Source organism: Lethenteron reissneri, chromosome 48 (genome assembly GCF_015708825.2).
Source record: "Lethenteron reissneri isolate LAM-NWPU_2019-01 chromosome 48, ASM1570882v1, whole genome shotgun sequence".
In the NCBI taxonomy this organism is placed as follows: domain Eukaryota; kingdom Metazoa; phylum Chordata; class Hyperoartia; order Petromyzontiformes; family Petromyzontidae; genus Lethenteron; species Lethenteron reissneri.
In genome coordinates, this window is record NC_083826.1 from 2,928,367 (window position 1) to 2,942,418 (window position 14,052).

A 14,052-nucleotide genomic window follows, 5' to 3' on the forward strand; every position below is an offset into this window, starting at 1 on the left:
TGTCCCGAAGCGGTTTCCAGTTAAGGGACGGCGCATGCTCAAGTTTTTAAACAATAATTCGTTTTTGATAACAGCGTCCTTCGTGCGGAGGCATCTGAGAGCGCTTAACAAGCGATAAGCGACTCGCATCGCGTATCTCATCTCAAACATTTGAAAGGGCACCCCCAGCGACGCTGTCCCTGAACAGTACGAGGTAACTCAGCGCCTGCCCTGCAAGCAGGCATTGGTTTTACCAGTAGCTTGGTTGCTATATGACTAATCGCAATCAAGTAATTTGAGAGTTATTTTCGAAGATGTAAAATTTTACCATGACGCCAAGCACACAATGGCCTACTCGTTTCAAATAACGTCACAGGATCCATGCAACACACTGCGACATTTTAAGCTTAACGTACCTGCAGTAATAACCAGGGTGGGCGACTGGCTTCAAACTCAAACTTATGCAACAAACAGTGAATGCGCTACCCCCGCCCTGATCGCGGTACGATCCTGTAGTTAGTGTGAAATTTCACTGGCCTTGTCAGATATTCTTGGTTCTTTCGGTAAAGTCACGTAGAAGGGAAATAATAACATAATAAAAATATAAAACAATAAAAATTCTCACGACGTTTCGACTGCAACACGAGCAATCGTCATCAGGTGTGAAATCCACAGCAAGAAAATTTGAAAAAAGTGGTGGTTTTAAATGTTCTTACTGTGGATTTCACACCTGATGATGATTGCTTGTGTTGCAGTCGAAACGTCGTGAGAATGTGTATTGGTTAATATTTTTATTATTTTATTATTTCCCTTCTACGTGACTTTACCGAAAGAACCAAGAACATGAATCCCTGCAGTCACGAAAGCTTTAAATCAAAATTTGGCCACGTCATGGCAAATAAAAAGACACCGTGCACTGCCGACTCCCAGATACTTGGGCTGGATTGTCTCTCAGCGATATCTCATCGGTCACGTCAGAGCACCGATCTCAGATTGCGACAATCAAACGCAATGATACATCGAAACGAAACAGTAGGGCAGGCGACAGACAGCGAGGCGTTGTGAAGGTGTGCCGGCCGGCCAACTGGCTGACTGAGAGAGGTCGTCCTGCCGGCTAGCTCTTGAGCCAGGAAAAGGTGGTGCGGCGTGGCTTGCGCGTCTGCGTCATGATGCGCGCCACGCGGGCCGAGCGCCACACCTTGAGCGTGTGATCGGCGCTCGCCGTCACCGCCATCTCCTGTTCCACGGGGCTCAGCGCCACCGAGTTCACGCAGTCGTCGTGCGGCAGGCGCGCCAGCCGCACGCTGTAGTGCCGGTCCCAGATGTAGCCGTTGTGATCCTCTGAGCCGCTGCAGGAGTCAATGCACACAGACAAACGTCCCAGGCGCTCTCGTTTAGCCGATAAGGACGGACGGTCATGAGTCAATTTCAATCGGGTCGGACCAGGTCAGTGACCCAGAAAAATATGTACAGTAAATCTGCCGCTATTGTTGTGGCTACTAGTCATGCGTCTGATTTTGTCTACCAGGAATTCAGAAAATAGTCAGGTGCAATTGCAGTATTATTACACTTGTTTACCCCTGAGCTTGGAAAAAGAGACGATGGAAGAGAATTCTAGTTTGAGCAGTGGGAAGTAACAAGCAAACATTAGAAGTGTTTGGACTCTCGGTGATTATTATGTTTCTTTACCCAGGAGAGCCTCACTGATTCTCACGACTCCAATTCAAGAGGGTCCTGCCAAGTTGATATTGCAGGGGGAAATTGATCGCGATGTATATTCCATACTGTTTGGTTCTTCGGTAAAGTCACGTAGGTATAAAATAAAATAAACACGACGTTTCGGGCACAACACAAGCGTCCGTCCCACCTGATGACGGACGCTGTGTTGCGCCCGAAACGTCTTGATTTATTTTATTTTATACCTACGTGACTTTACCGAAAGAACCAGAGTATGGATTCCTGCAGTCACGAAAGCTTCAAATCAAGAATGTATATTCCAATTAAGACCGAACACGGCATGGATTCCTCAACATGTGTCTTTGTCACAAGAGACGGTGCGGTCGGGGTGCTCGCAAGCCCCCACGCTTGACGCCGGCGTGCAACGCTGCCTGACCTCGCGATGAAGTGGCGGCTGACGTGCAGATGGAAGAAGCTGCACTCGTCGGTGGGGGTGTAGGCCCGCTGGGCGCGCGGCGTGCGCTTGAGCTCGCGCGCCGTGCCCAGCTCGTACACGCGCAGCTCCATCTCCTGCGCGATGGGCGGCGGGTTGAGGGGGTCGCTGATGATGCAGCCCTCTGGCCACGCACGGCAGCTCACGTACAGCAGCCTGCGCACGTCCACCCAGAGCAAGGTGGTCAAGGGCGGGCGCTCTCTGCCGAGCAGGCAGATGGGAAATATTTGGTGGCTCAACTACAACTGCTTTTTTTCCCAACAGTGTCTCCAAGAATCATGCAACTGCAGTGGCTGATGTCAAGGGGATGTCCTGTGCTTTCAGAACCAACTGTCTTTTTACGTAATTTTTTCAGAATCAGAAGTTTACTTCCTGAGTAAAGCCCATTGAGTAAATAAACTATTTTATACGCTTTCATTTAACTCACTCTGTCTGTTGTTGTTGTATCTTAAAATCTTGTAACAAAATTTTAACCCACTTCCCAATGTGGTATCGACTGCAAACTTGGTATACTTATGCCATACTGATGACAATACTATATTCTACCATAAAAAAATATTCGACCCTCGATCGATGGCTGAGCTATCACCTTACACGTGTCGAATAAAAAGCAAGGGACAAGTCCTTACTTACTAAAAACTCCTCTATAATTTTTCATTGCTGGAGGGGTTGCCCCCCCTACCTGAAAATCCTGGCTCCGCCATTGAGTGTAACCCTCCATGTTAGAGAATAGCCAACGGAAGCGGATATCCCAGAGCTCCCTCTGAGATCCTTTCAAATTACATATGGGTGGTACAGTAAGGGGAAGCACTTTCCAACTCACTCTGCCTTCAAATTCAATATTGGTCACAAGATAGTTAAATAAATAAATTGAGCTGAAATTTAAATAAATTAATCGAAGAACCGAATTTAAGTGAGGATTTAGTCATTGGCTACTGGGCGGAAACTGTCAACTCGCTACCCTTGAGAGCCCGGTTTATTCACCGACAGCTACCTAGATTCAAAACCAGGAGCTCAGCGGTGTCAGCTCAGCGCTCTGATCCCTGCATCACCTGACAACCTCACAGCCGCATTCGTTTAGAAGGAAACCATCGTGCCTGTGATCCGGAGAGAGACCCATGCCCACGACATGCCCCCGCACGTCGATCAGGTGGTCGATGCAGTCGAAGAACTCCTCGTGGCCCGTCTCGTCAGGGCAGTCGCACGACATCTGCTCCGCGGCAATGCGCTTGATGCCTTCGCAGGTACGAAAGGTAAAATCAGATGCCAAGAGATGTCTGTCACAGTGGGCCAAGATAACCACGATTATATTAAAAAACACACAAATTCAGCTTTACTTATGACCAGGTGAAAGCCCAGGGAGACTAATGTATATTTATATATTTTAATGACCTGGCTTACAAAGTCAGCAATTTAAAATAGAACAATCACAAAAACCCCGTAAAGTTGAATAATGTAATAATGTACAGCTCCTTTGTTAATCCACTGCTGGATGATGGCCTCCCCATGCTGTGCCTGTCATGGAAGTTGTCAGACCATACTTCACCATGCAGGTTGGTGAAGGGGGGTTGTGCCCCCAGTATAGGTTCTGATATCACGAGTCAATGACGTCTATCCATAACCGGAAATCCCACTCGGGGAGCTAGGATTACAAGAAAATGTGCTAACCACAATTGCCAGAGCAATCTACTGCAGACTACACAACTACTGCAGACAATGTATGTGAAACATCAAATGTACTAATCACCAAACACCCCATCAATCACACACACACACACATTATACAAATAAAAAAAACACCACCACCGCTGCTATCACGATCACAGCTACGGCCTTCTCGCCCTGTGCTAACTCACTCACCAATCTTGTGCGGAGTGTAGGTGAGCCCCCCTTTCACGAAGATGAGGTATTTCTGGGGGCAGCTGTCGTCAGCATCGGACGTGGCGCCGCTGCTCGACTGGCTACTCGGCTGCGTGGAGGACGATGCCGACGCTGGCGGCAGCGATGCCGGCGCTGACGCCGACGTAGAAGCAGCGGCAGCTGCGGTGGCAGGGGAGTCGGATCTGTGAGTGGCATCTGCTGCCCTCTGCACCCGCTGATCTCCCATTACCAAATGCGCCACCATCGCCTCCAGCGCAGCGTCATCCCTGCAGCCTGCTCCCCAGGCGTCCCTCTCGGGCCGAGCTGCCTCGTCCGCCTCGTCCTCCGCTCCTGCGTGCGACAAATACGAGACACTTGACAGAGGTTCCATTCGTGTCACTGTGAGATAGCGCTTTAGCTTCCGTAGAATTCTGACCTCGGGGTGACAATAGATATATCACGTGACACTATTTCCCTCTTCAGCCAGATTGGGTTATTCTTCTTTCCCTTCCCAAGAGTTTTAATTAAGTTTTGAGTTATCCTGTTAGTCATGTACCTTACTATAAACAAAAATCCAATTTCACACCGATCCTATTGGCTTAATCGGGAGGATTGTGGTGCAATGCCTGTTTGTCATGTGCAGTGGTGTTGCACCTTCAGAGTCCGGTGTGTGGCTGGGGTCTGTCTCCATTAGGGGGTGACATCCAGGCAGCCACACGGACTTCAGGGCGAGGGGCAAAGCAGAGACAGCAGTTTTAAGCACTGGCACTTAATGAGGTATATAAGGTGTTCATGCAACCTTTGCACAATAATTACCATCATGATTATGTCAGTAAAGTTATGAGTCTCTGACCATCTTTACAGAAGAAAATATTTAAGAGGGAGGGATGAGTGCATGAGAAGGAAGGGTGTGCATGAATTAGGGAGCGGGGGACAATAGTGAATGATAAGGAGGGGATGTGGTGAGAGTTGATTATGGGAGCATGAGAGTGAACTGACCCCTGCCAGCTTCTCCCCTCTCATCTCACTCTAATCCCCTCCACACACTCTCCTCTCCATCAACCAAGAATTTTTGTTGAAGCCACCAGTCAACCTTCACTCAGAGGAAGGTTGCCCACAGTCTGCAACTCCCCTCCACCAGTCATCCACACTGTCAACTCCTTGCCATTGTTCAAGTCCAGCCTCAAAACCTTTCTCTTTCTTCTGCCAATGACTGGTTGCTTCCCTCCACAAAAGAAACATGCCCACCATATTCTTGATTCTTTCGGTAAAGTCAACAATATTGTTTAATATTATAATTATTTTATTATTTCCCTTCTACGTGATATTGTTTCATATTAATATTATTTTATTATTTCCCTTCTACGTGACTTTACCGAAAAGAATGAAGAATATGAATCCCTGCAGCCACGAAAGCTTTAAATCAAGATTTAAACATGCCCACCGTTTCTGTACAGCGCCCTGAGTTGCCGTCGCATTTAGGCCACCACTTGTTTTGTGAGGTGGGAGGAAGGAGGCAGGGAGGAGGAAGCTCTAACCTGTAGCTCGGGGTCGTCGTCGGTGCTGCAGTCGGCACGGACACGACGGCCCGGGTCGGCGACCATCACAGCGCGCACCGTGCTCGCGTTCAGATTCTGGAACTTGAAGAGCCTCCGCACCACGTTGAACGTCTCCGACTCGATGTCCTGCCAGACGACCAAGGTGGGTGGACAACAACCTTGCTCACTCAAGCTGGCGCTTGTAAAGCATTAGTGTCAATGTTGGCTGGAGAGGCGGCCCAGTGGTTAGCGGACTGCACTACGAACCCAGCGAGCCGAGTTCGATTCACGGCCACGGCGAACATCGGTGATCAATGAACCGGCCCTGGGCACCTTCCACCGCTTTACCAACCCGCACTGGCAAGCGTGAAGTATAATCAACTGACCCCCGTGATCGACACGATGTGTGGAGGCCTTCATCCAACAAAACGAAAGTCACGTTTAACACGTTGCCTAAAGAAAAGGAAATCAAACAAATGTATGCAATAGCAGGAACAATGATCATAATTATTGTGATGATAATAATTATTTCATGCCTGGAAGGCCTTGTTGAGCCAGAGCACGGAACAGGACGTGAGGTTTCCCATCCAGTGCACGGTGCCGGAGATGAGGTGTGTCTCGTTGAGCCAGCAGCCGAACACTGTGTATGGCTTATTCCTCACGCGCGACAGCAGTGAGAAGTCGTCTGTATGGCACGGCAGGAGGCGACACAGCAAGGCACAGCTCAATGAGACACAGCAGGGAATGGCAGAGCACGACTCGGCAAGGAACAGCTCAATGAGACGCAGCAAGGCATGGCAGAGCTTGACAGCAAAATACAGCTCAGCATTGCACGGCAAGGCAGCTTCAGTGTGACACAGCAGGGCAGAGCATCGCGCGGCAGGGCAGTTATGGATGAAAAGAGTCAGCCTGGTAGACCGAGTCCTCGACCCGAGTGGAGGAATCAACCGAGTGAATTTCACGGAAACAGTAACCATGGTAGTAGAAGTGATAGAGCAGCGATTGACATTATATTCTTACACGGCACAGTGTCGTAAGCACGCCCTACCGAGGTTGAAGACGGCGATCTCTCCAGACGAGGCATTGTGCGGGCCAACGTGCACGCCCGACACGAGCAACAGCGAGTCGTCCTCGTTGAACTGTGAGAACTGCGTGTGCTTCCAGTTGTACTGCCGCATGCTCTCGCTGTATAGCACCGACACCTCCACGTCATTGCTCCACACCTGCGTGACGGCAACACAGGCCGGAGAGGCCGGGTCATGGGGACGTGCCCTTTAGCGATTGTTGTGACGATAACATGCAGGATGGCGGGCGGAAATATAAACTCCATGAGTCGGAAATCGGACCCAGGCCCTTCTTGCTGTGTGGAACAAGTGTTACTACTGTGCCACTCTGCCACCCATAATATAGTACATCCTCAATACTATGCAGCTGATTTAGGGGTAGGGTGCCCTGAAATATTTTTAAAAAGTCTTGCGACTCAAGTGAGACTTTTCTTGGATAAACCTGAATACGTGTATACATACCTGAATAGGTCGAAATTTTAAGTGAGCCTAAAACCAGTTTCAAATTCTCACGTGACTCTGTTTTTCATTCAGTTTATAGTTGGTTCATTAAATTTCGATTTAAAGCTTTCGTGACTGCAGGGATTCATATTCTTTGTTCTTTCGGTAAAGTCACGTAGAAGGGAAATAATAAAGTAATAAAAATAAAACAATAAAATTCTCACGACGTTTCGATTGCAACACAAGCAATCATCATTAGGTGTGAAAACCACAGCAAGAAACCACAGCAAGAACATTTTCTGGGTGTGGTTTTCACACCTGATGATGATTGCTTGTGTTGCAATCGAAACGTCGTGAGAATTTAATTGTTTTCTTTTTATTATTTTATTTACCTTCTACGTGACTTTACCGAAAGAACCAAGAATAATTGCTTCATTGTTGTACTTTATTTTATTTTGCTTTGTAATTCTGATGACCAAGGACACTGGCAAATGTGACTATCCTGGTCTCTTGAGTTCCCAGCGGGCTAAACAAAATAAACTTGAACCGACCCACAAAGACCAGCATGGTGAAGTGTGGTAAAATAACCCTCAAGACCCAACACAACGTGGGGAGGCTCTCATCCAGCGGTGGATTCACAAAAGTGGCTGCACGTGTATAAAACAACACATTCGCAGCGACGTTCAGCGGTGTATCATAGCGGCTGGGGCAGCACAGTCAGTACCTTGATGGTGCAGTCCTTTGAGCAGGAGGCAAACATGAACCCATTGTGCGAGAAGGCGACGTGCAGCACCTGGTCCTTGTGCTCCTTGAGCACTGCCACCTCCACGCAGGGGACCGCGTCGGTGAGACGCCGAAACTCCAGCAGCCACGAGGAGACACCTGGTAAACACGCACGGCCATCGAGTGTCAAACCAGCACAGACGAAACCATGCACCGATCAATGCGACAGTAATTCGGCGTTTAGCGGTGGTATTTACATTAGAGTTTTAAAAATAATAATGAATTACATCATAACTGTAATCATAATCCCGAGTGCCAAGTCTGTTCAGAGAAATTCCTTCCAGCTCTGCAGAACTCAAGAGAGATTGAGGAAGAGACCAATTTAGGTAATTTAGTAATTGCGGGTAATTCTATAAATTTGGCCTCAACTAAAAGGCCCTATTGTTGTGAGCAAAATCGTAGTATATTTTATGCATTGGCATGATTGTGGAGGGTATAATGCTTAGATTCAATTTGTGAAATGTAATATCATGGAGCTCAGCTTGGATATGAATTGGCAATTACTAGACTCATAACTGGGCATTTTAAACTCTAGGCTACACTACTGCCCGTATAGTCTATGCAAAAGTATTCTTAAAATCCATCGTGAGAGACGTAATTTTCTTTAAGGCCAAACTGGATATTGTGGTTATGGAAAATAATATGCAGTTAACTCTACTTAAATGCATACCACATACATGCAGTGTGCTTAACTGCATGCTGCATTGTTAACCCTTCCATTACTTACCAACTACGTGCACTTGTGATATTAAATACAAGAATAAACACAGGGGTGGAGTGGTGGCGCAGTGGATTGCGCACTGCGCTATGAACCTGGTGACCTGAGTACGATTCCCAGCCAAGGCTGACATCAGTGGTAAGTGATATAAGAACCGGTCCTGGGATCCCATTCCTCTTGACCAAACCACAAAACCCAGTGTGGTGAAGTATGGTCAAACAATCCCCATTACTGACACGATGCGAGATACTTCATTTTAAAAAAAATAATTGACAATGGGCTGTAATTAGCATCAACGGCATCAACGTTTTTGGCCATGATTACATCATTATCTTGACCAAATAAATAATAAAAAGTATGCTAATGACAGCTTCCCCCTGGTACACCCTTCATCCTGAAGAAAACATTCGCATAATTTTTTAATAAAGTTTGTAATGTTTCACCCTTGATTTGCTGCACGTTGCTATAGCTTTATTGGATCTACATTAAAGCATTGAATCAATAATTCACTATGTAACACGATTTTTAGTTCCTGGGTAGTGTTATTTTCTTATTGCTTATGCATCAAAAGTATAGAACATGGCTATTATTCCCCACAAACTTTGCTTTTGTGACCAGGACTTTACGTGAAAGAATGACACAACTTCACACGTTTTCTCATTGAAAATAGGTACATTTCAAAATATCATGGTCCTGGTCACAAAAGCAAAGTTTGTGGGGGAATAATAGACATTTTCTGTACTTTTGAGGCATAAGCAATTGGAAAATAACACTTACTACCCAGGAACAAAAAAAAACACTTTTTTGTTAACATTGTTTGTTACACAGTTAGAAATCATGGCATGCCTAGTGAACTGCGTGCTCCATTAATGCACATAACTTGGTGTGGAAGCCTTACAATACTAGTCTGGAATCGACTGTGTCTGTGCGTGTCGATAAATTAAGACAAAGACCCCCGCATAGCCTTGACAGACTATTGGGACAAATGCTGTTAGCGAGCACCTATTAAGGCCAGCACGGCACATGAGGGGTGGCCAGCACCAAGCCCGGCCGCGTTTGTCTCCATAGTGGAGATGCTTACACACCGCACCAGGTACCCATTTGAGGCCAAGTCGACCTCGGGGAGGCCCAGGACCGGTTCAGATATTCGTCACTTGTTGGCCATGAGCGGGAATCAAACTCGGCTGGCCAGGATCGTAGCGCAGCGCGCCAACTGCTACACTACCATCCGTGCGTGTAGATAAACCAATACCCGCCGTTCGCCACCAAGTGACGGTGACGTCGCCACGTTGCCTGTGCCAGGCCAGGTGCACTTTGAGGCCACGTGAAGTGTCCAAGGTTCGCCGACAGGAGGTCTCGGGACAGATCCAGATGCCATGGGTTGGCTGATTGAGATGACTGATAGATGCACCAGCTTGTACCCCCTACTGCGCCAACTTTTTTTTGTCGATAAATACGCACACAGAAAGAGAAACTGACATAAATGTGACGTCTAACCGGGCATGCGCGGAACCGAGCGGTTGATGCCAAAGTGGTGGTAGAACAAGTCCTTCCACAGGAACTCATCGCGGGACACGAAGAACCACTGTCGGCAAACGGCGCTGACCGCCACCAGCTCCCCAAGCTTGAGATGCGAGAAGACCTTCAGCACCACGCAGTCCGGCAACTCCGTGGGCGCCTCGGACATCTTAGCTCCACCGCCGCACGGGCCAGCAGGGCATGCCGCTGATCTGCACGGCAGAAATGACACAATCACGCGTGACGTTACACAATGTTGTGATTTTTCAGATCTTGGAAGCTAAGCACGGCTAAGCCTGGGTAAGTGCTTGTATGGGCCACCACCATGCATAAAACATGTGTTATAGGCAGCCAGGAAGCTGCATTATGGGCAGCACAGGATTGTACGGCAATATGCATTGTTGTACTGTACTTATATACACCCACGTCTCTTGTCTTCCACCTTCATCGCACACTGACCAAAAAAAAGGCCAAATAACCCCCACAACAAACTGCATGGTGTGGGCAAGCCCTCATCCAGAAGTGGATTGACACAAAATATCTGTACATCTACATGATGTTAACAGTACCACTTTGTCTACGGATAAGCTGATTAGTGCCAATCAAAGGTGATCAACCTACCACCGAATGCGTCCTCAATGGGACACTTTTATGTTGTGACCCAGGCAAGTGCACCGAGGTGATGTTTTTATCTAACCGGTCTTGCCTGTGGCTTCCATTTTCACAAAGGTAGAGAATATTTTCCATCCAGTTCTTTAGGATTGAGTGATGGTGCTGTTTGTTGTTGTTATTGTTGTTTTAAAAGGCAAATAAATACGGGTGTTTGTTGACATACACACACACACCCCGCCCCCCATCCTCCCCGGAGCACACATCCCAGGATCACATATCCCAGTTTCTAAAACGCCCCAAGCCACCGTGGAGGGAGCGAGAGATTATCAAGAACAAGGACCCTGCGGGGTGGGCTGGTAGGAATAATGCTTAGTACCGGTACAGAGATATCGACCGGGTATAGAGGAGTTAAAGAAAAAATTACTGTATTCTAGTGTAACGTTAATTAAAAGTGTTTGTTTTGACAAGAAACGCTGTGAGATTTAAAGACTCGTAGTCTTTCATTTCCAACACCACCCTCAACACCACCCCTCCCACGGACGGACGGACACATTAATCTATTGGTGGTCTGGTCCACTTCGTTCCTACCAGTATAACTGCACATTCAAAATCCCGTGGCGCAAACGTTTAATGCAAACTCCGAATACAACAAAGCAGCAGCACCAGCAGCTGCCAAGAACTGCAACACCCACAATTGGCGCTCGAATCTTCAACAAAATTAGACCGAATAAAACTTGTACAAGAACATCCCTGACAAGTGGCTTCACGACATGCTTACAGAGCGCTAATATAGAGTGTTTTGACGGGGGGGAGTGGGTTTATCGCTTATTATATACTCCATATTATGGGTGGGATATTGGCGTGTTTACACAGCCCTACCCGCATCGCCATCAAAACACTGCCGATTGCAACCGCGACTGCGCGTGAACTCGGCGCAAACTCCACGTTCCCGCGACGCGGCCCCGGGACGTTCAAGCCACGGCGGGGAGAGGAGGGTGTGGGCCTTGCCTTACGCCTCAACGGCGGACGTTGTTGGCGGACCGAAGTGACGGCGAAACGAAGCGAGACACGCAACAAAAAACGCGAATTGGCGAAACGACGACGCAGCCGCCGAGGCAAATGCGTAGCGCGTCATCACCCACCAACCACCACCAACAGCCTCTCAAGCGCGTGCGAAACGGCGGCGACATCTTGCGTAGGGAAGGAATCAACGGTTGATGGAGGGGGGGGGGGGAGTCGGTGGCGGTGACGTCGGCGGCGAGGCAAGCGCGCGGTGATGCATTCTTCCCCTACAAAGATGGCGGCGTTGAGTTGCGACGCGTTGATGACGTCACCGCGCCGGTGTCTTTGTCGGTTTGGTGCCGAGAGGTTTGGCGAGTTCCGTTGTCCACGTTTTTTTTTTGTTCGATCCGCTGCTGGATGAAAAGAACAAAACACATCTACAATTGCCGCTCGAACTCAAGCGCGTTCGTCAATACGCGGTGGTCCTTACGAGGGAAAGACAATATACAGCTGGCGTACGTTTCGGGCAAAAAAGGCTCCTTCTAGATTTGATGTTTTTTTCGTGACTGCAAGGATCCATACTCTTTGGTTCCTTCGGTAAAGTCACGTAAGTTAAAAAAAATAATAAAATTAATAAAAAAATTATAAAGGAAATTAATTGACTTTTATAATAAAATGTAATAAATAAAATAAAAACATTTAATAAAAGTTAATTAATTTACTTTATAATAAAAATAGATAAATACAAGTATAAAAATTGTCCTTATGCGAAACACCGCACGCACACCCATGGGGGTGATTTGACCATCGGGGCCGTCCATAAATGACGTCACGCGATTTTTGACGATGTTTGACCCCCCCCCCCTCGTCATACAGCGTCACAAAAGTCACACCCCCCCCCCTCAAATGTGACGTCACAAAGCTCTGCCCCCCCCCCCCCCACAAAACCATATTTCCATTTTGAAAATAAAACATGCTTCAAATCGCTTTAAACTATTGTCATTGTAGTGCGTATTTAATGTGGCGCTGCACTCTTGTTGTAGGAGTGGTGTTATAACAATTAGTGTTATAACAATTCTAAATTTATTTAAAGTTGCGCATTTTTTCGTCACAAATGTCTGACCCCCCCCCCCCCCAGGTGCGTGACGTCATTTATGGGGGGCCCCATACTTCATCACGCTGGTCAGAGGCGAAGGATCAAACAGTACAGGGTGGTCCAGATGTCGTGACCCCTAATTTCATTGACCCCTACGTTCCCTCCCCCCCCTTTGCATGTTCATTTATGGCTGAAAACACATTCCTGCGGAGGGAGCTGGTAGGAACGTTGGGTTGCTCGGTCAATGGCCTGCAGGGTCAACGGCGGCGTGGTGTATTCCGCAAATATGCCCGACTGTGAGGGCGGGCACAAGCCGGCGTGAGTAGGTTACACGTTGAGTTTTATAAGGGCACCACGGGGTGACCAGCCCCTCCCCACCCAGCCCCACCCCTCCCACCCCCCACCCAGCCCCACCCTCCCCACCCAGCCCCTCCCCACCCTCCCCTCCCCACCAAGCCCCAACATCCCCACCCAGCCCCTCCCCACCCTCCCCTCCCTACCCAGCCCCTCCCCACCCAGCCCCTCCCTGCACTACGGACGGACGGACACAATAATCCCTTGTGGGCTGGTGTAACCAGGAGGTTCCTACCAGTACAAACCTTAGAAAACATTAAGTTTTAGATAATTAAATGGGGGCCACGAGACATCTGGAGCACGCTGTACAATGGATGTCGCTGCACACAACCTACCCCCCCCCCCGCAGCCGATAACACCTAAAGTCCCAACACCGTATTCCACGTACCCCGTCACATAACCCGAACAAAGACAGTGTTGTTAGAAGTTGCATTTATTCAGAGGACGACACTATCTTGATTTGAGGCTTTCGTGTTTGCAGGAATCCATGCTCTGGTTTAAATAAAAATGGAATCCATACTCTTTGGTTCTTTCGGTAAAGTCACGTAGGTAGAAAAATAAAAGAAATCACGACGTTTCTGGCGCAACACAAGCGTTATTTTATTGTATACCTACGTGACTTTACCGAAAGAACCAACGAGAAAAGACGACACTACTTACAGTCGATTGACCCATCGCCGCTTCAGTTGCTACACTGCCGGCAGATGGCAGTGCACCAAAATCCATTTGTCCACGACGCCTCTCTCTGCCTCATCCTCGCCTTCAAAAACCCGAAGTGTGGGGCCAAATTACCACCACGATCCGCACGGCGCTGGGAGCTCCTCATCCAGCAGTGGAGTGTCAAAATGGGGCCTGTGCATGCGCGATCTGTATTGATATCCACCATGAAATGCGCCAACCCTCCATGTTAAAGTTGG

At 48.1% G+C, this 14,052-nt stretch overlaps 1 protein-coding gene across 1 annotated transcript; it reads right to left on the reverse strand.

Moving 5' to 3' along the window:
- Window positions 1-746: 746 nt before the first annotated feature.
- Window positions 747-11,841, reverse strand: LOC133354602 (F-box/WD repeat-containing protein 5-like). The gene is made up of 11 exons (XM_061571571.1): window positions 11,692-11,841; window positions 10,051-10,283; window positions 7,777-7,934; window positions 6,596-6,770; window positions 6,084-6,232; window positions 5,548-5,694; window positions 4,664-4,730; window positions 4,010-4,360; window positions 3,247-3,385; window positions 2,093-2,305; window positions 747-1,328 (listed from the first exon to the last, which is right to left on the reverse strand). The coding sequence occupies exons 2-11, from the start codon at window positions 10,238-10,240 to the stop codon at window positions 1,094-1,096; spliced, it is 1,824 nt and encodes a 607-aa protein (XP_061427555.1). The 5' UTR covers window positions 10,241-10,283; window positions 11,692-11,841; the 3' UTR covers window positions 747-1,093.
- Window positions 11,842-14,052: the final 2,211 nt, after the last annotated feature.